The sequence below is a fragment of the Canis lupus genome, chromosome 9 (genome assembly GCF_048164855.1).
Source record: "Canis lupus baileyi chromosome 9, mCanLup2.hap1, whole genome shotgun sequence".
In the NCBI taxonomy this organism is placed as follows: domain Eukaryota; kingdom Metazoa; phylum Chordata; class Mammalia; order Carnivora; family Canidae; genus Canis; species Canis lupus.
The window spans coordinates 74,631,717-74,655,897 of NC_132846.1; the positions used below are offsets into that span (position 1 = coordinate 74,631,717).

At 45.7% G+C, this 24,181-nt stretch overlaps 1 gene segment (V, D, J or C); it reads right to left on the reverse strand.

Annotated features, from left to right (window-relative positions):
• Positions 1 to 22,650: 22,650 nt before the first annotated feature.
• Positions 22,651 to 23,500, reverse strand: LOC140640587 (immunoglobulin heavy variable 3-23-like). The segment is given in 2 exon segments: positions 22,651 to 23,245; positions 23,347 to 23,500. Coding segments are annotated over 2 exon segments (453 nt in total).
• Between the last annotated feature and the right edge of the window lie 681 nt (positions 23,501 to 24,181).

Here is a 24,181-nt window from a genome sequence, read left to right on the forward strand (position 1 = left end):
GACCCATACAAATTCTCTCTAGAAGTGTCTCCAGAGGAGAGGAAGCCAAAAACAAAAATAAACATTCTGAACTTTATCAAGACAAAACAAAACAAGAACTTCTGCACATTGAAGGAATAGGCAACAAAAGGTAAAGGCAAACGATGGAATGGGAGAACATATTTGCAGATGCCGCATCTGATAATGGGCTAGTATGCAAACTATCCAGCACTTCATTAGGATTTTTTTTCACATTTTCATTAGACAGCATGTCCATGGAGCTTAGCACACTGTCATGAGAGGAGCAGATTTCCCGTCTTTCACTTTGTATTGTGGTAATTTCTCCACAACATGAGATCTACCCTCTTAACAAAATTGTACCTGTAAGCACACTATTGTGGTTTAAATGTGCAGGGTTCTGGAGCAAACCTCTGGAACCAAGTCATGTTGCATAACAGAAAACCATAATCCTAGAGATGCAAGTCCCCATTGCTCCTCCCACCAGTCCCTGGCAACTACCAATCCATTCTCTGCTTCATCGTTCCCAACACCCAACTTCAGGTGCCCATTGTTGACAAGGCCGATATTCAAGAGATGAGTTTTGACTGGAAAGTAAGAGAGCTTGGTTCAGGAGGCCACTCACGTGGGCTGGAGGAGCACACTTGTGAGGTTTTTCCTAACGCAGAGGATATTAAAGGGTTTTTGGAAGCTAATCATACAAGGGAGTGCAGGGCTTGGAAACATTTCTTTTCCACACGCAGGCTTCCAGGTGCTGGCTACCATCCTTGCCTCAGTACACCCCCATCCCTGGGTCTTCTGCTCAGGGCAGCCACCCATGCTGCTCAAGGCCAGGAAAGAACCACAGTAGAGGAGGACAGAAAACAACCCCAGGGTCACCAATGTGGTCAGAAGTATATTCTGTTCTCACAACCTGGCATGATAAACAGTAAAATACAACCTGGGACCTCACCTGTCCTCTCCAAGAACACTGGGTAATGTTTTATTCAGTGAGCTCAAAGGAGGCTTCCAAGAAAATACCAAAGGATCAAATGACTGGCAGATTGGTGGCAAAGCAGAATAAGACAAATAGAGTTACAAAGCCGTGCTGTTCAAAGCCACATGGTAAAATTTGTCACATCTCCCTCAACAAGCCAACGAAGGAGCTAGCAGTGGTCTCCACAGGGAGAGATAGTGGCCTTGCACAGAACGTGACCCAGGGTAGCCATGGTAGATGGAACTGGTAGAGAAAGTAATTGCTGTATAACCGTATGGCACATATTCAAGGATCTGGAGGAAAGACTGAACGTGTGGGAAAGGGGCTTCCTCTGGGTTCATCCCCCTCCCCACCTCTGCACATCCACTCCAGCTGAACTGATGTGCAGACCCACCCTCTGCCACACCCAGTATCTGTGACCTACTCCCCATAGCTGGTTGCCAGGTGTAGGGACCTGGCAGCCTGAGGCAGTCCTCTGTTCTGTCAGATCCTCTAGACCTGACTGTGCTGAGGGTCCTCCTTTTATCTACCTCACTGCCAGATGTCCCTGAGCAGGGGGTGAGGCTGGCACAGGGCCGGGGCACCATGAGAGGGCTCCTCTTGCTGCTTGTGCTCTGGGTAAGGCTGGCTCCTGCCCAGGGTTCTCATGGCCGTCCCTCATGGCGCTACATCTCCTCTGAGATGGTCATTCCCAGGAAGGAGTTGCACCACGGCAAAGGCATCCAGATGCCAGGCTGGCTGTCCTACAGCCTGCGTTTTGGGGGCAAGAGGCACGTTATCCACATGCGGCGCAAGAAACTCTTCTGGTCCAGGCATCTGCTGGTGATGACTCAGGATGACCAAGGTGCCTTGCAGATGGACTACCCCTTCATCCCTCCTGACTGTTACTACCTCGGCTACCTGGAGGAGGTTCCTCTTTCCATGGTCACCCTGGACACGTGCTATGGGGGACTGGAAGGTATTATGAAATTGGATGACCTTGCCTATGAGATCAAACCCCTCAACAACTCCCAAAGATTTGAACACATTGTTTCTCAGATAGTGGCAGACACCAATGCAACAGGCCCTACCTATAAACTGGGACTGAAGGAGGACAGGGACCCCTTGTTCTCTCAAGCAAATACCAGTGCCATTCCCCGAATTGGTAGTAGGGTCTTTTCCTCCCACAGAGCCATGCTGAAAGGATTTGCTCAAAGTTCCAATTCTATGTATCGTCTATATAATAATGTTACAGCCTGTGCAAAGTTTCTGATCAGTATGGTTAGTTTAATAGACTCAATATATAAAGGTCTTGGTATAAGGTACCATCTTACTGCAGTCCTGATATTTCATGTGAGAGATCCAGTCAACATGAATGATTATAGATTGCCAGCTGGCGAATACTACAGATATCATGCGAACAACTTGTTCAGGATCATAAACCCTAGTTCATCCTTTGTTTTGGTTAGAGACGGGCCACAAGATTATCAAAATGAACCTACATTTGGTGGTATATGTTCTGCTCGATGCCTACATATGATTGGTCTCCTAGGCAGACATTATGTATTGCTCGCAGTGATAATGTCCCAGTATGCTGCGAGAAACTTGGGTCTATATTATGATAATGCTGATTGTGGTTGCCAGAGGAGGTCCACCTGTATCATGTACAGATACCCTGTGTTGACTGATTCCTTTAGTAACTGTTCTTTCATGCACTTACAAAACCTCCTGAGTGTTAACAAGCACTGCCTATTCAATGAAGAGGTGGTATTCTTTAATGCAAGTCTGACACACATACGTTGTGGAAACTCTATAGTGGAGGGTAGAGAAGAGTGTGACTGTGGTTCCCTTAAGGAGTGCAGCAGCAACCCCTGCTGCAGTAATGACTGCAGACTTGAAAGTACATTTCTCTGTGATAAGGGACTATGCTGCACAAACTGCTCCTTCTCTGTTGCGGGGACACTCTGCAGACCAATCCAAAACATCTGTGACCTTCCAGAGTATTGCAAGGGGGGATCCAATCAGTGCCCTGATGATTTCTATATGCAAGATGGAACCGCATGCAGTGAAGGGGGCTACTGCTATCATGGAAACTGTACTGACCGCACTGTGCACTGCAAAGAAATCTTTGGAGCATCCACTGTGGAGGCTCCAGATGCCTGCTACCAAATTAATAAAAAAGGCCACCGATTTGGACACTGTAAAAGAGAGTATGCAGCCAGACGTTTTATTCCTTGTCAGGACCAAGATGTCAAGTGTGGAAGACTGCAGTGTAGTAATGTCACTCATCTCCCTCAGTTGCAAGAACATGTGGGATTCCATCAGTCTAAGATATCAGGGGTCTGGTGTTTTGGAGTGGATTCCCATCGTGGCACAGGAACAAATGATGTTGGTCATGTGAGACCTGGTACCCCCTGTGCTCCTGAAAAATACTGTGCAAATTCTGTCTGCAATGGTACTATAAGTGACATGAATTATGACTGTATCCCTGAGAAATGCAATCGCAGGGGCATTTGCAACAACAACAGGAACTGTCATTGCCACATAGGCTGGGATCCCCCATTCTGCAAATTGCGAGGTAAAGGAGGGAGTATAGACAGTGGACCCCCTCCAAGAAGAAGGCGGGCAGTCAGGCAAAGTCGTGAGGCAGTGGTATATCTGAGAGTCATCTTTGCTCGAATCTATGCCTTCATTGCTGCACTCCTCTTTGGTGTTGCTATCAATGTAAAAAAAATTAAGACAGTCACAGTTAAAGAGCAGATAGTTGATACAGGAAATCCATAAATCAGCCTCCAGACCCTTGAACAATTAACAATCCAAAGGAACATGACTGAAATTATAGACAGCTTGTGGCTGAGCCAACAACCATATTTCCAGGGGTCTGCAGGAGACATGGGGTCCTACGCACTTCATGGGACTCTCATACCAGGTCTGCGATTGGTCTCCGACCAGCTGCTCTGAAATAAATCTTGAAAAGTACATGTTGGTGGCCTCTCCACATGTTTGTAAGCCTGTAAGCACCCAACCTGAGCCCGAGACTCTGTCAGGAAGACCCGAGTCAGTAGCCTGGCCTTGAGCTGAGGACCCTGGCTGCAGAATTCAGGGAGGTTGCTACTGGTTCTTTTAGGGAAAATGCATGATGTTCCTTCAAACCTGTGCCCATGGGCACTGAGGTTTTTCTCACCCTCTGAGTATTCTCCCCTGATCCAGTCCCAAAGTGGGTTCATGGCAATGAAGCACTATTCACACCCACACTGCACATCCCGCACTAGCATGGCTGTGGGCTGTAGGGTAGTATGACTGGGGTTTGATACCACCTAGTGCAAGCACCTCCACCCTGGACAGCATGTTTCTGAATGTGGGAGACCTGGGCCATGATCCTGATTGTTGCACCCCGTGAACTCAATCATAAAGGATGGTAGAAGTGCCAGGGTTGCCTCTAGGATCCTGAAGGACCACTATGCATGTCTGTTCTTCCCTCCCTTCCCTCTTGCCTGCATTTCAGGGACCTGAGCAGTGACCTTAGCTATTATGGTAAATTACAGATGCCATTCTTCAGAACATGACTATGCCAGTCTGTCTGTATCTAAAAAATTTTTCAGTGAACTATTATTCTAGAATGAAGTGTACTATCAATAAAAATAAAATATACAAATGAATAACAAGTTTTATTCCAAATTGAAATCTATAATTATATAGTTTTCCTAATGCAATACAGATAAATGATATATTTTTAAAGATTTTATTTATTTATTCATGAATACACAGTGAGAGGCAGAGACATAGGCAGAGGGAGGTGAAGCAGTCTCCATGCAGGAGCCTGATGTGGGACTCAATCCTGGAACTCCAGGACCACATCCAGAGCCGAAGGCAGATGCTCAATCACTGAGCCACCCAGGTGTTCCCATAAAGTATTTATAATACAAAAACTCCCAATAATTTGAAGACATTAACTTCTCCCAGCATCCACAGAAAACCCCTTTTAGCCTATAACTAGGTTTTTCCCCAGTGTTTTCCTGAATGCTTATAGTGTGTGTTGTTTTATTTTATTTATTGCTTTTAGATTTTATTTATTTATTTATTTATTTATTTATTTATTTATTTATTTATTTTTTTGGGTATGTACACATACATATGTGTATATAACTTTTGCTGTTTATTTATTTTTTTTTTATTGGTGTTCAATTTACTAACATACAGAATAATACCCAGTGCCCGTCACCCATTCACTCCCACCCCCCGCCCTCCTCCCCTTCTACCACCCCTAGTTCGTTTCCCAGAGTTAGCAGTCTTTACGTTCTGTCTCCCTTTCTGATATTTCCCACACATTTCTTCTCCCTTCCCTTATATTCCCTTTCACTATTATTTATATTCCCCAAATGAATGAGAACATATAATGTTTGTCCTTCTCCGACTGACTTACTTCACTCAGCATAATACCCTCCAGTTCCATCCACGTTGAAGCAAATGGTGGGTATTTGTCATTTCTAATAGCTGAGTAATATTCCATTGTATACATAAACCACATCTTCTTTATCCATTCATCTTTCGTTGGACACCGAGGCTCCTTCCACAGTTTGGCTATCGTGGCCATTGCTGCTAGAAACATCGGGGTGCAGGTGTCCCGGCGTTTCATTGCATTTGTATCTTTGGGGTAAATCCCCAACAGTGCAATTGCTGGGTCGTAGGGCAGGTATATTTTTAACTGTTTGAGGAACCTCCACACAGTTTTCCAGAGTGGCTGCACCAGTTCACATTCCCACCAACAGTGTAAGAGGGTTCCCTTTTCTCCGCATCCTCTCCAACATTTGTTGTTTCCTGCCTTGTTAATGTTCCCCATTCTCACTGGTGTGAGGTGGTATCTCATTGTAGTTTTGAGGTAGAACAACAACATATATTTGGAGAAAATAGGATTGGGTTCAAACAATATATATAACACAACACAGGGAAGCCTGGGTGGCTCAGGGGTTGAGCATCTGCTGTTCTCTCAGGTCATGATCCCAAGGTCCTGGGATCAAGTCCTACATCAGACTCCCTGTCAGAAGCCTGCTTTTCCCTCTGCCTGTGTCTCTACCTCCCTGTCAATGGCTCTCATTAATAAATAAATAAAATCTCATTGTAGTTTGATTTGTATTTCCCTGTACTTTCCTGTCACTTCACATGGGCTGGGGGCTCAGATCTTCCCCAGTCCTGGTGTATAAGGGCCCTGATCCCACCATGAGGCTGCACCTCCTGACCTAAATGCTCCCTTAACACCCCACTTCCTCCTCCCATCACATGGACGTTAGGTTGCATCGTGGGGATGGTAGAGGTCACACACAGTGAGCTGATATCCATGAGTTATTCCCTGAAGGTGGAAGGTCCTCCTCCACTTTTGTTCTCTTGGTTTTCATAATACTTTAGTTGAATTTCTCATCACATGGTATCTTTTGGTGTCATCTGCTAACTCCTGTGATCACCAGTCCTCCCTCTCCTCCTCCTGTCCCCCCATGGGAAATCCCACAGGAACTGTTGAATTTCCTCCTTTGGTGCAGGGGGGACACTGACTCCACACAAGCACCTCCTGGAGCAGGACCTTGTCCCCACCACTGATGCACAACACACAACCTGAGCCAGTGTCCTTCCCAAATCCAAGCATTTATAACTTGCTAGAGGCCTACCTGGCTCTTAACACACATGATGATGAAGGTGATAAAGGTTTGTACTCTTCTGTCTCTGTGTGTGTGTGGGGGGGTCTTCCAACTATACATCCCCACAACGTACTTCTTGGCGACCCTTGCTTTCCCATGTTGACGCTGATATTGAATCTGTCAGTGTGGTGCAAGACTGAGGTCACACCTGCAGTCAATCTTCTCGCCTTTTCATTTTTGAGCCCTTTGTATGGTCATGAGCAGCATGAATTTTCTGCTGTTTTTAAAAAACATGCACACTGGGTTGGTTGGATCTCTCATGTTAGATGTATACAGCTGGGACTGTATAAAGGAGAAGTTGTGGTTCATGGAGATCCATGTAATAAGGTGGTATTTAGGACAGAAGTAAAAAAGTTAAAGCAAATCTGTCCTTGAGCATATAAGTATAGCAGTTGGCTAAACCAACAAAGCTTCCAAATCAGAAACTGATTAAAGATTAAGCAAAGGAAGAGACACAGTCATTTCTGGATATTACTCTGTTTCTCTTTCTATGACAACAAAGTTTGTAAGTTAGAGACTGAATACGTGGGCACAGAATCCTGTGCCCAGAGAGATTCCCTGGGGGACACTGTTCCTTGGAGGGGAAGCCCAGACCCTGACAGGAAACCAGCCCAGACTTCCAGCTGCACCTGCTCCTGGGCCTTCAAAACAGAAGTGGTGAGTAGTGCTCACCGCCTGGTGGTCCCGATCCCCTTCTACAGGGAGTTTTGTGTCTGGGCTCACACTGAGGTTGCCTCACTGTGTCCTTCGCACAGTAATACACGGCTGTGTCCTCAGTTCTCAGGCTGTTCATCTGCAGATACAGCGTGTTCTTGGCATTGTCTCTGGAGATGGTGAATCGGCCCTTCACAGCGTCTGTACAGGTGTCCCGACATTTCACTGCATCTGTATCTTTGGGGTAAATCCCCAAAAGTGCAATTGCTGGGTCATAGGGCAGATCTATTTTAAACTCTTTGAGGAACCTCCACACAGTTTTCCAGAGTGGCTGCACCATTTCACATTCCCACCAACACTGTAAGAGGGTTCCCTTTTATCCGCATCCTCTCCAACATTTGTTGTTTCCTGCTTTGTTAATTTTCCCCATTCTCACTGGTGTGAGGTGGCATCTCATTGTGGTTTTGATTTGTATTTCCCTGATGGCAAGTGATGTAGAGCACTTCCTCCTGTGCTAGTTGGCCATGTCTGTGTCTTCCTCTGTGAGATTTCTGTTCATGTCTTTTGCCCATTTCATGATTGGATTGTTTGTTTCTTTGATGTTGAGTTTAATAAGTTCTTTATAGATCTTGGAAACTAGCCCTTTATCTGATATGTCATTTGCAAATATCTTCTCCCATTCTGTAGGTTGCCTTTTAGTTTTGTTGATTGTATCCTTTGCTGTGCAAAAGCTTCTTATCTTGATGAAGTCCCAATGTTTCATTTTTGCTTTTGTTTCTTTTGCCTTCGTGGGTGTATCTTGCAAAAGACAAGATTCCATCAAATCCTAGAAGAGAACACAGGCAACACCCTTTATGAACTTGGCCATAGTAACTTCTTGCAAATTTCTTCTTGTGATTTAGTTTTAGTTTCAAAGCATTACTGTTTAAAAATATATAGGGCAATCCCAAACTTCAGTATTGGTTAAGACTTGATATGTGACCAAGTATGTGGTCCATTCTGGAGAAAGTTCCATGTGTACTTGAGAAGAAAGTGTATTCAGTTGTGTTCAGATTTGAAATTCTGTAAATGTCTGTGATATCCATCTGGTCCAGTGTATAATTAAAAGCTCTTGTTTCTTTGGAGATGTTGTGCTTAGAATATGTCATGGAAGGCAGGGCAAGATGGAGGAAAATTAGGGTCCCTAAGTCACCTGTCCCCATCAACTTACCTAGATAACTATCAAATAATCCTGAAAGCCTACGAATTCAGCATGAGATTCAATGTAATAGACACAGAAGTACTGTGGAACAGATCAGCAAAACCAGGAGTTCGTTCTTTGATAGAATTTTTAAGATAAAAAAAAACGTTAGCCACCATTATTACAAAGAAGAGAGAAAAGACTCAAATTAATAAAATCCTCAGTGAGAAAGAGAGATCACCACCAATACCAAGGAAATAAAAATGATCTTAAAAACTTATTATGAGCAGATACAAACCAATAAATTAGGTAACCTAGAAGAAATGGACACTTTTCTGGAAAACCACAAACTACCAAAACTGGAACAGGAAGAAGTAGAATACTTGAATGGGCTGATAACCAGGGAGGTAATTGAAGCAGTCATCAAAAATCTCCCAAAACATAAAAGTCCAGGGCCAGATGGCTTCTCAGGGAAGTCTAACAAACGTTTAAAGAAGAAAACATAACTATTCTTCTAAAGCTGTTCAGAAAGATAGAAAGAGATGGAAAACTTCCAAACTCATTCTATGAGGCCAGCATCACCTTAATTCTAAAACCAGACAAAGACCCCACCAAAAAGGAGAATTATATACCAATATCCCTGATGAACACAGATGCAAAAATTGTCACCAATGTACTAGCCAATAGGATACAACAGTACATTAAGAAGATTATTCACCATGAACAAGTGGGTTTTTTCCCTGGGATGAAAGCCTGGTTCAACACTTGTAAAGCAATCAATGGGACACATCATATCAACAAGAGAACCATGTGATCCTCTAAAAAGGTGCATGAAAGCATTTGACAAAATACAGCATCCATTCCTGGTCATAACTCTTCAGACTGTAGGGATAGAGGGACATTCCTCAGCATCTTAAAAGCCATCTACAGAAGGCCCACAGCAAATATTCTGAATGGGGAAACACTGGGAGCCTTCTCCCTAAGATTGGGAACAAGACAGGGATGACCACTGACACCACGACTATTCAACATAGTAATTGAAGTCCTTGCCTCAGCAATCTGTCAACAAAAAGAAATAAAAGGCATTCATATTGGTAAAGAAGACTTCAAACTCTCCCTCATCATATATGACATGATACTGTACGTAGAAAACTCAAAAGACTCCATCCTAAGATTGCCAGAACTCATACATTGTTCTGACAGTGTGGCAGGATACAAAATCAATACCCAGAAATCAGTGGCACTTCTATACACTAACAATGAGACTGAAGAAAGAGAAATTAAGGAGTTAATCCCTTTTACAATTGCACTCAAAAGCATCAGATACCTAGGAATAAACCTAACCAAAGAGGTAAAGGATCTATAACCTAAGAACTACAGAAGACTTCTGAAAGAAATTGAGGAAGACACAAAGAAATGGAAACATATAACTTGCTCATTGATTGGAAGAATTAGTATCATGAAAATGTCAATGTTACCCAGCGATTTTACACATTTAATGCAATCCCTATCAAAATACCATGGACTTTCTTTAGAGAGTAGAAATAAATCATCTTAAGATTGATGTGGAATCAGGAAAGACCCAGAAGAGCCATGGAAATACTAAAAAAGAAAACCATAGCTGGGGGCATCACAATGCAAGATTTCAGGGTTTACCACAAAGCTGTGGTCATCAAGACAATGTGGTACTGGCAAAAAAACAGACACATAGATTAATGGAGCAGAATAGAGAATCCAGAAGTGGACCCTCAACTCTATGATCAACTAATATTCAACAAAACAGGAAAGGCAATCCACTGGAAAAAAGACAGTCTCTTTAATAAATGGTGCTGGGGGGATCCCTGGTTGGCGCAGTGGTTTGGTGCCTGCCTTTTGGCCCAGGGCGTGATCCTGGAGACCCAGGATCGGGTCCCACGTCGGGCTCCCGGTGCATGGAGCCTGCTTCTCTCTCTGCCTGTGTCTCTGCCTCTCTCTCTGTGTGTGACTATCATAAATAAATAAAAATTTAAAAAAATGGTGCTGGGAATAATGGACAGCCACATGCAGAAGAATGAAACTAGTCCATTCTCTTACACCATACACAAAGGTAAACTCGAAATGGATGAAAGATCTAAATGTGAGACAGGATTCCATCAAAATCCTAGAGGAGAACACAGGCAACACCCTTCTCAAACTTGGCCTCAGCAACTTCTTGCAAGTTTCATCCATGAAGGCAAGAGAAACAAAAGCAAAAATTAACTATTGAGACTTCATCAAGATAAGAAGCTTTTGCACAGCAAAAGATACCATAAACAAAACTAAAATACAAATTAGAGAATGGGAGAATATATTTGCAATTGACCTATCCGAACATGTGCTAGCATCCAAGATCTATAAAGAACTTATTAAACTCAACAGCAAAGAAACAATCCAATTATGAAATTGGCAAAAGACATGAACAGAAATCTCACAGAGGAAGACATAGACATGGCCAACATTCACATGAGTAAATGCTCTGCATCACTTGCCATCAGGGAAATACAAATCAAAACTACAATGAGATTTTATTTATTTATTAATGAGAGCCATTGACAGGGAGGTAGAGACACAGGCAGAGGGAAAAGCAGGCTTCTGACAGGGAGTCTGATGTAGGACTTGATCCCAGGACCTTGGGATCATGACCTGAGAGAACAGCAGATGCTCAACCCCTGAGCCACCCAGGCTTCCCTGTGTTGTGTTATATATATTGTTTGAACCCAATCCTATTTTCTCCAAATATATGTTGTTGTTCTACCTCTGAGTTTCCTTCCAGTGTCCAACTTTAGTCTACATTGCAGGTCCTGCTCAATTTTTGTGCCCTATAATTCCATTATTTTAGGGGTGAATACCAAAGGCAAAGGTACATAGGAGATGAGGTACCCATTCACCACCGAGTCCTTGAAATATGGATGGTCAATGGCAAGCCTCCACACCATATGACCACCCTCCTCCTGTGCCATCCCAGTGCAGAATTCCCCTGTGACTGGGAGGGTCTCTCTCTGTCAAGGTCCCTTCCTATGTTCTTAAGGCTCATCTGCACTTCAAATACACTGTTTGGTGATAAGTCTTCATCACATAGGAATCCCCGTCTTCTGTGTGTGTGTGTGTGTGTGTGTGTGTGTAGTGTTTATTTTATTTTATTTTTTATTATAAATTTATTTTTCATTGTTGTTCAATTTTCCAACATATAGATTAACACCCATTGCTCATCCCGTTAATTTCCCACCTCAGTGGCTGTCACCCACTCACCCCCACCCCCTGCCCACCTCCCCTTGTTTGTTTCCCAGTTGGGAGTCTCTCATGTTCTGTCTCCCTGATATTTCCCACTCATTTTTCTCCTTTCCCCTTTACTCCCTTTCACTATTTTTTATATTCCCCAAATGAATGAGACCATATAATGTTTGTCCTTCTCTGATTGACTTATTTCACTTGGCATAATAACCACGTTCCATCCACGTTGAAGCAAATGGTGGGTATGTGTCATTTCTTTTTTTTCTTTTTTTTAATAATAAATTTATTTTTTACTGGTGTTCAATTTGCCAACATACAGAATAATACCCAGTGCTCATCCCTTCAAGTGCCCCCCTCAGTGCCCACCACCCAGTCACCCCCACCCCCCACTCTCCTCCCTTTCCACCACCCCTAGTTCATTTCCCAGAGTTAGGAGTCTTCATGTTCTGTCTCCCTTTCTGATATTTCCTACCCATTTCTTCTCCCTTCCCTTATATTCCCTTTCACTATTATTTATATTCCCCAAATGAATGAGAACATATAATGTTTGTCCTTCTCCAATTGACTCATTTCACTCAGCATAATTCCCTTCAGTTCCATCCACGTTGAAGCAAATGGTGGGTATTTGTCATTTCTAATGGCTGAGTAATATTCCACTGTATACATAGACCACATCTTCTTTATCCACTCATCTTTCTATGGACACCGAGGCTCCTTCCACAGTTTGGCTATTGTGGACATTGCTGCTAGAAACATTGGGGTGCAGGTGTCTCGGCATTTCATTGCATGTGTATCTTTGGGGTAAATCCCCAACAGTGTAATTGCTGGGTGATAGGGCAGATCTATTTTTAACTCTTTGAGGAACCTCCACACAGTTTTCCAGAGTGTCTGCCTCAGTTCACATTCCCACCAACAGTGCAGGAGGGTTCTCATTTCTCCACATCCTTTCCAACATTTTTGGTTTCCTACTTTGTTAATTTTCCCTATTCTGACTGGTGTGAGGTGGTATCTCATTGTGGTTTTGATTTGTATTTCCCTGATGGCAAGTGTTGTTTCTTTTTCTGATTTTTGGTCATTCCATTATAGCTCCTGGCATAGTTCATAGCTTATGATGAGAATCCGGAGATTCTGTATGAGAAAGTGTGAAGTTTCTGGGTCATGTGATGTTTTTCCAGGGTGGAATGCCTTCCCAGGATCCCCCACCCCCATGAGGCAGAGTACAGGCAGGTCACAATGCTCCATGCAGGACTAAGCTGTGTGGGTAGTTCTCTTGATTGTTTTCTTTTGTGCACAGAACATGACCTTTCAGTGGTTCTGGATGTCTCCTCAGTGTTGGGCTGGCTGAGAGACAGGGGCACTTAAAATGGCGGACATCTCAAATTGGATCAAAATGGCTGATCTTCCCGCCAAAGCAGCCATGACCACCACATCATCTCCAGTAAATTGAAGCTTAGATGGGAAACCGAAACTTTCCATCCAGGACTTTCCAGCCAGGGGCCACCCCCCATCGTCTGTACTATCCCACCCCTGGCCAATCACCTAGGGACACGGTGTTCCCTTGCCTAATTTGGCAAGGGACCCACTTGGTACCAGACCCAGCACGAATAAGGCTTGAAAACCCTCCCACTCCCCAACCCCTGCACGACTTCCCTGACTCGGGCCACCTCTCTGAGTCACGGAACCTGGCCCAGGAGTGCTCCCCATTAAAAGCCCTCTCGAACCTACTGCCTGGCTCTGCTGTTTTGTTTTGTTTTTTTATTTCTCCACCATTCATTTTGGAAAAAAACTAACATTTGGTGCCGAAACCCAGGAGGAGAACTGTGACTGTGACTTGGGATTCTTGAGAACTGTGGGATTCAGGCCTTGCTCCAGGAGGGGGCCTCTCTCCTCTCCCCACCAGGACCTAAGCTGAAACCCAGGAGGAGATCAAGGCCCCACAGTGGTGGGGAGTCTCTCTCCTCTCACCACCAGTACCTTAACTGAACCCAGAGCCTGGAAATGTTGGGTAAGTTCCCTGATTCCGTGCCCCCATCTGGGTGGTCCTGCCTGAAGCTACAGCTGCACCAGGGCACCTCCACCAAGCCCCCAGGTGGCTCTCTGCCGGTCCCTGGGGATCGGGAGATGTCCTCATCTTCACGGTGACCTCCGTTTCTGTCCATGACCCTGAGCTGCAAACGGGGACACCTGTTTTCAGTCTCTGGGTTACCCGGCAGGAATCATGGGAACTGCCCAATCCAAATTCGACCCCAAAACCCCATTGGGCTCCCTGCTGGCTAACTTTAAAGTCTTGGGATATTTCCATGACCTGAGGAAACAACGCCTTATCCATTACTGTACTGTAGCCTGGCCTCAATACCAGTTAGACAATAAGTCTCAATGGCCTTCTGAGGGTACTTTCGATTACCAAATTCTTATGGATCTTGATGACCTTTGCAGATGCCAAGGCAAATGGCTTGAAGTTGCTTATGTATAAGCTTTTTGCGATCTGCAATCTTGTCCATCCCTCTGCTCTCACTGTTCAACTACCCAAGTCCTGCTTGCCCATTCCGCACCTCCTAACATACCTCCTACCAATTCCAATGACCTCAACTCCTACTCCCCTTCTTCCCTTTCCAAAACACTTGAAAACCTCACACATCCTCTCACCCACTTGGGACCATTGGCTCATCCCTCCCCCCCTTACTCTAAACCTAACCTTGTCCCTCCTACTCCCTCCCCTCTGGCTCCCCCATCTCCTCCAACTTCCCCTCCGGTCATCACCCATACTGGGTCTCAGCAAACACCGAGGGACCTTGTCTGTCCCTTGCTGGAGGTGGCGGGGGTTGAGGGAGTGGTCCGCGTTCACATTCCTTTCTCTTTACAAGATCTCTCTCTGATTGGAAAATGGCTGAGCTCTTTTACTGCCAGCCCAGATAACTATACTAAAGAATTTCAGTATTTAGCTCAGGCCCATGACCTCACATGGCATGACCTCCATGTGGTGCAGACCACGACTCTCACTTCTGAAGAGAGAGAGCACATTCAGGCCGCGGTGGGAACACGCCAACCAGGCCCATCTCATGGCCGCCATGATGCCCGTGGGCACCCAGGTGGTCCCAAGGCGGATCCCGGGTGGGATTATCAGGCCGGCCAGGAGGGCCACTCACGCCATGACCGCATGGTGCAATGCCTCCCGGTGGGTACAAGAGCGTCCTCAAACAAGGCGGTCAATTATAACAAACTGTGAGAAATTGTTCAGAACCCCGATGAGAACTGCACCATGTTCTTAAATAGACTTACGGAAGCCTTAACTCAGTATACTCATTTAGACCCAGCTTCCCCAGCGGGGACGACTGTGCTGGCGACCCATTTTATTTCCCAGTCAGTGCCAGACTTTCGGAAAAAACTTAAAAACGTGGAGGAGGATCCTTAAACTCCCATCCCAGACCTGGTGAAAATGGCCTTTAAAATTTTTAACATCTGGGAGGAGGCTGCCAAACAGAAACCGCAAGCCAGACTCTAGCAGAAAGTCCAATTACAAACCCAAGCCTTGGTTGCTGCCCTGAGGCCAGAAAACTCTGGGGATCAGAAAAAAGAAGGAAATAGTCATGTCCCTCCTGGAATCTGTTTCAAATATGGGACTGAGGGACACTGGGCCCGTCACTGTCCTAATCCAAATGAGCCCACCCGGCCATGCCCTCAATGTAAGATGATGGGCCACTGGAAGTCCGACTCTCCCAGACTCGGGGCATCCTTGGCGCCTCCACATGGAGGAGACCCTGAAACAGTGAGTCCGGCTTTCCAACTCTGGGTATGGAGGACGACTGATGGCGCCCAGACTCAGACACGCCAAGCCCAGGAGTACGTTCCAGGTAGTGAGTAAGTCCATATCCTTCTTGCTGGACAGGGGGGGCCTATTCTGTCCTGCCCTCCTACTCAGGACCTAATCAACCCTCCCCAGTGATGGTGATGGGAATTGATGGCACCTCCTCCAGTCCTAGGTGAACCCCGCTCCTTACTTGTAGCTTGGACGGGTTCCCTTTTGCTCAGTCTTTCCTTATCATTCCCTCTTGCCCAGTTCGCCTTCTTGGAAGGGACATTCTCCATAAACTAAAGGCCACTATATGGCTCTCCCCCTCTCCCACCACTCTAGCCACCTAATTCTTCCCCTTCTGGCGTCCGAATCCCCTACACCCCCTTCCCGCCTTCTGTTTGTCAATTCCCAGGTCTGGGATACCTCCAAGCCAGTTGTGGCATCACACCATCAACCTATAAAAAATAAGACTCAAAGACCAATCTATGTATCCAGCCCATCCTCAGTTCACCATTTTCCTGACACACTGACAAAGATTCAAGCCCATCATAGACTGCCTCAAACAACAGGGGCTCCTTATACCTATGAGCTCGCCCTGTAATACCCCTATCCTCCCCGTAAGGAAGCCCACTGGGGCATATCGCCTCGTTCAGGACCTAAGACTCATCAATGAGGCCGTTATACCCCTTCACCTGGTAGTGCCCAACCCGTATACTCTTCTTTCCAAAGTCCCACCCAACACCACTCATTTTTCCATCCTAGACCTGAAGGACGCCTTCTTCACTGTCCCCTTACACCCTGATTCCTACTTTCTCTTCACCTTTACCTGGGAGGACCCAGACACACACATCTCGGGGCAGCTTATGTGGATGGTCCTCCCTCAGGGTTTTTGAGATAGCCCCCACCTCTTTGGACAGGACCTCGACTTCCCTACCAAAGTGGCCATTATACATTGCCAAGGACATCGGATATCCCAGGACCTTGTTTCTTGAGGGAACAACAAAGCTGACACTGTGGCCAAACAAATGGCTAAAGAAACTTCCCCAGCCCCTCCCTGTTCCTGAATACACCTCACACCCCTTCATATACACATGAGGAACTTAACATCCTCAAACAAATGGGGGGAAACCTGGAGATAAGGGATGGATCTTTCTCCAGGAAAACATTGCCCTCCCAAACAAACTCCTCCATACCCTACTTACTGAAATCCATGTCTCTACACATAGGACCTAAGGCTTTATATCACTCCCTGTCACCCATTTTGTATCATCCTCATCTCTGTAGGGCTATCGAGACTGTCCATCATGCATGTAAAACATGTTACTCTGTTAACTCATAAGGAGGGATCCATCAACTGGGGCCCAACCACCAACTGAGGGGACACCAACTGGGCAAGGACTGGCAACTTGACTTCACTCGTATGCCCCATCATAAAGCCTTCCGATATGTCTTAACTTTAGTGTATACATTTACAGGTTGGATCAAAGCTTTCCCCACTGCTTGAGAGACTCCTGACGTTGCTGAAATACTTATTGAACACATTATTCCCAGATTTGTTCTTCCTCAAAACTTACAGTCAGATAACGGGCTGGCTTTCACATCCAGCATCACCTAGCAGGTCTCTGAAAGTCTCAACATCTGGAAACTGCATGTACCCTACCATCCCCAGTCCTCAGGTAAGGTAGAGAAGGCCAATGACCTTCTCAAGGAACAGCTTACTAAATTAATCCTTGAGACACGCTTGTCATGGCCTTCCCTCCTCCACCTTGCCCTAACCAGGCTTAGGGCAACCCCAAGGGGACCCTCAGGACTTAGCCCTTTTGAATTACTGTATGGGCGACCCTTTCTACTTACTAATAACCTTCCCTCATCGCCACCCCCCTCCTCTCCTATCTACCTTACCTGACTCTCTTGAGAGCCCCTTCTCCGAGCCCATGTCAATTCTGTCATTCCTGTTCCAGGGGTCCCAACTCCTGACACGTTACAGGATCTGTCCCCCAGAGATAGTGTTTTACTAAAATAATTACACTCTAATACTCTACAACCCAGGTGGACACGCCCCCATATAGTAATCCTTACTACTCCAACTGCAGCAAAACTTTTAGGATACCCCTCCTGGGTCCACCTATCTAAACTAAAACAAGCTCCCTCTCAAGATGAGTGGACAGCCCAACCTCTGGGGCCTACTAAGATATGGCTTTCATGCCACCCTCCTCCTCCTGACCCTTTTACCCACTTAACTGGGGCAGTCGATTGTAGCCAATGCATGCATGGCACAGGAAGTAGCCGCTATTTCCAATCCTATACTTTCAGACTCCAGCAATGTTACCAGGGAAAAACTCCGACCGCTTATTGGGGCAGGCCTGACCACAGGTGTTGCCACTGGAGCGGCAGGTCTCAGAACTTCAATAAACTTTTATTACAAGCTTTCCTAGGCATTTAATGATGACATGGAACAGATCGCTGATTCCCTTACTGCCCTGCAGATGCAGATTACCAGCCTTGCAGCCATCGCCCTACAAAACAGATGAGCCTTAGATCTCTTAACAGCAGAAAAAGGGGGGACTTGTCTCTACTTAAATGAAGAATGTTGCTATTATGTTAACCAGTTGGACATAATCACCTCCAAAATTCATGAACTCAGAGACTGGATACAGTTGAGATGCCAGGATTCCCACCTATGGGGTCTATACCCCTGCACTTGGGTAACTTGGCTCCTCCCCCTAGCGGGACCCCTGTGCTTAATCTTGTTACTAATCTCTGTTGCTCCTTGCCTTGTTAGATGCCTACAAGAACGCCTTTGAGAGAAGACGCGAGTTTCAGTAAATCTGCTCCTCCTACAGCCCTACTCTCACCTGCCCACCTCCGACTACCCACCTACAACTACCCCTATAATGACTACCCCTATAACGATGCCCAACTGTCAGCAGGAAGTAGCCAGAATGGAGTCGACACCCCTCACACCATTATATAGAACAAAAGGTCAGAACGTTGGGCTGGCTGAGAGACAGGGGCACTTAAAATGGCGGACATCTCAAATTGGGTCAAAATGGCTGATCTTCTCACCAAAGCAGCCATGACCACCACATCATCTCCAGTAAATCGAAGCCTAAACGGGAAACCGAAACTTTCCATCCAGGACTTTCCAGCCAGGGACCACTCCCCATCCTCTGTACTATCCCCACCCCCAGCCAATCACCTAAGGACACGGTGTTCTCTTGCCTAATTTGGCAAGGGACCCACCCGGATCCAGACCCAGAACCAATAAGGCTTAAAAACCCCACACTCCCCAACACTGGCACAGCTTCCCTGACTCAGGCCACCCAGGGGAATTCTATCAAATGTTTAAAGTTGTAGTGACAACTTTCCCATCTTTATTGATTTAATTTCTCTAGGCTTGGCATAGGGTCATAAAGGGCATTTGTTTGTGAGCTGTGTGGTGTAATGTGACATAGCAGCAGACTCATCAGGTGTGAACACAGAGCATTCTGTTTGGTAAATGGCACAGGCTCTCCTTTGTGAGGTGGTGAGGTCCTACTCTGAAGGACAACTTTCTCTAGTAGTCTTTTCAGGATTCAGTAAGGAATTTGGTAAGGATTGTTGTGCCCAAGATTGTGAATCTGAGAAACCACCGAGGAGCCAACACCGATGTAAGTACACGAGGGTTTATTAACAAGCTCAAGCTTGGGTTCAAGTATACCTGACACAGCGGAGTAAGGATTTGGATCCTGAGATAGGTTCCAGCTTAGTTTTATGGGCTGGTCTAGGGGACCTCCAGGAGGGGGGAGGAATTTCTCAAGTTCTGTTTACATTCTGATATGGGGCTTTCAAAGGCATTAAGCTCTGTTCTCATTCTGATATGGGACTTTCTGCCATGGGTAGTGAGCTCTGTTCTCATTCTAATATGGGGCTTTCTAGGGCGTTAAGCTGTTTCTTCCTGTAACTGAAGTAAGGTAAAGTTCAGCTGTTAATCACAGGGGTCAGAGATGGCTGTACTTATGCTAACACTGAACTTAAGGTGGAATGGCCTTAATTTTCTTGGCCTCCACATTTCCACCTCTCAGAGGAACCTAAGAAAGGACTGAATCATGGGTCTAGGTTGCTCTCAGGGTGAGCCAGGGGGAATGATTAAACCAGGATTTGAACCAACCTTGTTGCTGTTCTCATTCCCATTTATGTCCCAGTGAAGAAGCAACATCCTATGTTTAAGGCAGCACATAACCACCCCCCTTTGTTGTAAGAAGACTAAGTCTAATCTTCTATTTTGAAGGACAACCTCAGACTAGGGAGTCTTAGAGGTGGGAAATAAATGAGAACGGTGCTGTCTTAGCTTTAGGGGATTGTCCTTGTCTGGTTGGCTTTTCCATTCTGTAACAAAATCCTTGAGAATGGCGTGTAGGTCAGCTGGCCTGGGTGTAGTGGACCCAGGGAGTAATCCCATCGACCTTGATAGTGGTGGGGGTAGTCAGGATCACGATGTAGGGTCCCTTCCAGCGAGGTTGAAGTGTCTGGTGTTGGTATCTCTGCACGTACACCCAGTCACCCAGCCGATATCGATGGGGGTCCGGGGGTGGCCCAGTCTCGTAGAGGGTCCTCAGCTTAGGCCACACCTGCTCATGGGTTCGTTGTAACATTTGGAGGGAGAAAAGAAGTTGTTGATCATCAAACCCAGAAAGCACCTCAGGTTTTGAATTGGGGGTAATAGGTGGAGGAAGATCGAACATGATCTCGTAGGGAGTCAGTCCCATCTTATATGGGGAATTCCTCACCCTATATAGGGTGAAGGAGAAGAGAGTCACCCAGTCCCCACCAGTCTCCAGGGCTAATTCATTTAAGGTCTCCTTTAATGTTCTGTTCATCCTCTCTACCTGTCCTGAGCTTTGGGGCCTATATGCACATGTAATTTCCAATCTGCCCCCAAGTACTAGTGCCACTCCCTATGTTACCTTAGAGATAAATCCTGGTCCGTTGTCTGATCCAATCTTAACAGGAAAACCATACCTCAGTAAGATGTCTTCCAGCAGTTTCTTGGTTGCGGTCTGTGCTGTTTCATGTTTGGCGGGAAATGCCTCTGTCCATCCTGAAAAAGTATCTACAAACACTAGTAAATACCTGTATCCATATTTTTCAGGTTTTACCTCAGTGAAGTCCACTTCCCAGTAGGCTCCTGGGCGGTCCCCTCGGAGCCGAGTGCCCGGGTTAGATCTATGGGCAGTTGCATTAGTTAACTGGCATGTGTGGCAGCTTGCCACAATCTGCTCCATCTTTGCTCGAGAGTTTTTACTAGTGATCTTTGCATGTCGTATGAGGTCTACCATCTTCCTTATTCCCATGTGAGTACTCTGGTGCATTTTGGATAGGACTCATTGTCCTAGTTCCTCTGGCAGGATGATGCTGGAGTCTGTGGCCCTCCACCAGCCACATAAGCACTGGGTCATAGGCAAGCGTTTGATCCAGTGTAAATCAGCATCAGTATAATTGGGGGTGTCTGGCAGGGTCAGTGCCCCTGGATCGGGGAGCATGGTTGTTAAGACCTGGGTCACCGAAAGGGCCACCTCCTTTGCTTTTGAATTGGCTAGACAGTTTCCCCCAGCTACTGGTGTACCTATCTTTTGGTGTCCTGGACAATGGATGACAGCTAATGCCTTGGGCAGCCAGAGGGCCCTCAGGAGTTCAAGGATCTCTGTTTTGTTTTTAATAGTCTTTACTTCTGCTGTCAGAAGCCCTCTCTCTCTGTAAAGGGCTCCGTGGGTGTGAGTGGTGGCTCTTGGGTGCTAAAGGCAGGCTGAAGAAGGCGTCTTTTAAATCTAATACCGTATACCAAGTTTTGTATGGAGACAGGGTAGAGAGGAAGGTGTATGTGTTTGGGACCGTAGGGTGCATGATAGGAGTCCCAGCAGATGAGGAGGCAGGAAAAAGAAGTTATTTGATTAAATAATAGCTGAAAAGTTCCCCAATCTCAGGAAGAACACAGACTTCAAAATCCTAGAAGCACAGAGAAGTCCCACTGATCCAATCATAGGGCTGCACCTCCTTACCCAAGTCCTCCCTGAAGTCCCCTCCTCTTCCTCCCATCACATGTGCGCTAGGTTCTAATCTGGGGATGGTAGACATCACACACAGTGAGCTGACATCAGCACCCAAAGGACTACTGAGTTATTCCCTTCAGGTGGAAGATCCTCCAATCCAGCTCCTCATCCTGAGGAGCCTCATGGATCCAGTAGAAGCTTCTGGTCTCTGTGTGCACACAATGCACACGTGTCCTCCACAATCAGCTGGTGACCTTGGGGGGAGGAAAGCTTCCACCTGAGACTCTGGGTTTTCCTTGGTCCATTTCTATAATCACTTTATACTGTGTAAGGCTTCTAAGAAACATTTGTCTCATTTACCCCCCTAAATCATACTTTTTCATACTTAGAACAACCATTTCTCTCTATTGTTCTACCAGTTTTCATACTTGTTTAGTGGAATGATTCCTTATACCATATTTTGAATGTACCTGCTAGATCCTGGACATCCATTCCTCCCTATTCTCCAGCTCCACAAACATGGGTCATCAAACCAAAACCCATAGGTTTCCCTCCTTTGATGCAGAGGGGACACTGACTCCACACAAGCCCCTCCTGGAGCAGGACCCCATCCCCACCACTGACCCACAACACACTCCCTGAGTCAGTGTCCTTTCTTGTTCCATCCAAGAATTTATGATTTGCTGCGAGGCCTGCCCTGCTCTCAACAGACACGGTAAATGTGATAATGATTTATACTCTCGTGTGTGTGTGTGTGTGTGTGTGCATGTGCATGTGTACATACGTGTGTGACCTCCATATTCCACATCCTAATAACAACCTTGAGGAGTTACCAATGCTCTTCCATGTTACCACTAATATGAATGCTGGTAGTTTGGTTCATTACAGTGACACTTCCAGAAGTTCTCAGTTTTGCTTTCTACTCCTGATCCATCTATAGCTTCCTGTCCATCATTTGGTTTATGCTACTTCTATCAACCTTACACGCTGAGCAGGGGGGTTCTCTAATGAGAAGGTGGAAACTCCTAAAGGAGAAGTTGAGTGCACTGAGATATGTGTCATTAAATAATGAGTAGGGGAAATAGAAAGAAAGTGTAAGCAAATTTCTTTAGAGAATGTAAAAAATAGTTTATATTAAAACAAATGTCATAAATTACAAAGTTAATAAGAAGGCACTTAATCGTGTGTCTAGAGAGCCTCCCTAGATAACCTGCTTCATGGAGAGGAAGCCCCAGACCCTGACAGGAAACCTGCCCAGAACCTTCATCTGCATCTGCACTGCTCCTGGCCTTCAAGACAGAAGTGGTGAGGAGTGTGCACCACCTGGTGGTCCCGATCCCCTTCTACAGGGAGGTTTGTGTCTGGGCTCACATTGAGGTCCCCTCACGGTGTCACTCGCACAGTAATACACGGCCGTGTCCTCGGCTCTCAGGCTGTTCATCTGCAGATACAGCGTGTTCTTGGCGTTGTCTCTGGAGATGGTGAATCGGCCCTTCACAGCGTCTGCATATCTTGTGCTACTTCCACCATTGCTAATGTAGGCGACCCACTGTAGCCCCTTCCCTGGAGCTTGGCGGACCCAGCCCATGTCGTAGCTACTGAAGGTGAATCCAGAGGCCACACAGGAAAGTCTCAGGGACCCCCCAGGCTTCACCAGGTCTCCCCCAGACTCCACCAGCAGCACCTCACCCTGGACACCTGCAGACACAAGACATCCTGGTCACGAACCTGTCCCAAATCCCGTTTATCTCACTCATCTCCACTCCCATACTCAAGGTCTCTTGTTCTCCATGAATTACCTTTTAAAATAGTGACAAGGAACACCCAGCTGAGCGCAGACTCCATGGTGCGTTGTCTGTGTTCTGTCCTGATCCCAGAATGGCGTCACCTGGGGATCTGGTGCTGGGGCTCCTCTCCTAGTTGCAGGGTCAGTGTTGGGCTGGTTTAATCAGCAGAGAGAAGGCCTTATTTGCATGTCCTCTGAGTATATATTCAGCTCTTGACTAAAATTCTATTCTAAGAAGTTAATAGCAAGGATTGCATTACCTTTGCAGATCTCTTTGTGCAGATGTCACTGTGGAAATAAGTTCTCATCTGTGAGTGATGTTATCTTTTTTTAAAAAAGTTTCCTTTTGTTGGAGTTCAGTTTGCCAACATATAGCACAACACCCAGTGCTCATCCCATCAAGTGCCCCCCTCAGTGCCTGTTACCCAGTCACTCCCACCCCCTGCCCACCTCCCTTTCCACTACCCCTTGTTCATTTCCCAGAGTTAGGAATCTCTCATGTTCTGTGTGAGCAGTGTTATTTTTTCATTTCTGTTTGCTTTCTAAAAAAACCTTTCATCAATATAGGTCATTTTTAGTCTGGCATTTTATCTCATGTTAAAATGTAATCCTAAATATTTATTTTTGATCTCATTAAAGGAATATTTTTGTTAATTTTATATAGATAATTTTTTTGTGTGGAATCATAGCTGTATTTGTTTATTTTATGTCCTGGATATTCCTTGTAATCTTGAATTAATTCCTAACTTTTGTGGAGTTGTAGACTCCACAACATGACTACATGATTGCCCCTGTAGCAGATCATGTCATTTGGAAACAAAGAATTTTTTTTTCTCTCTATTGATTAT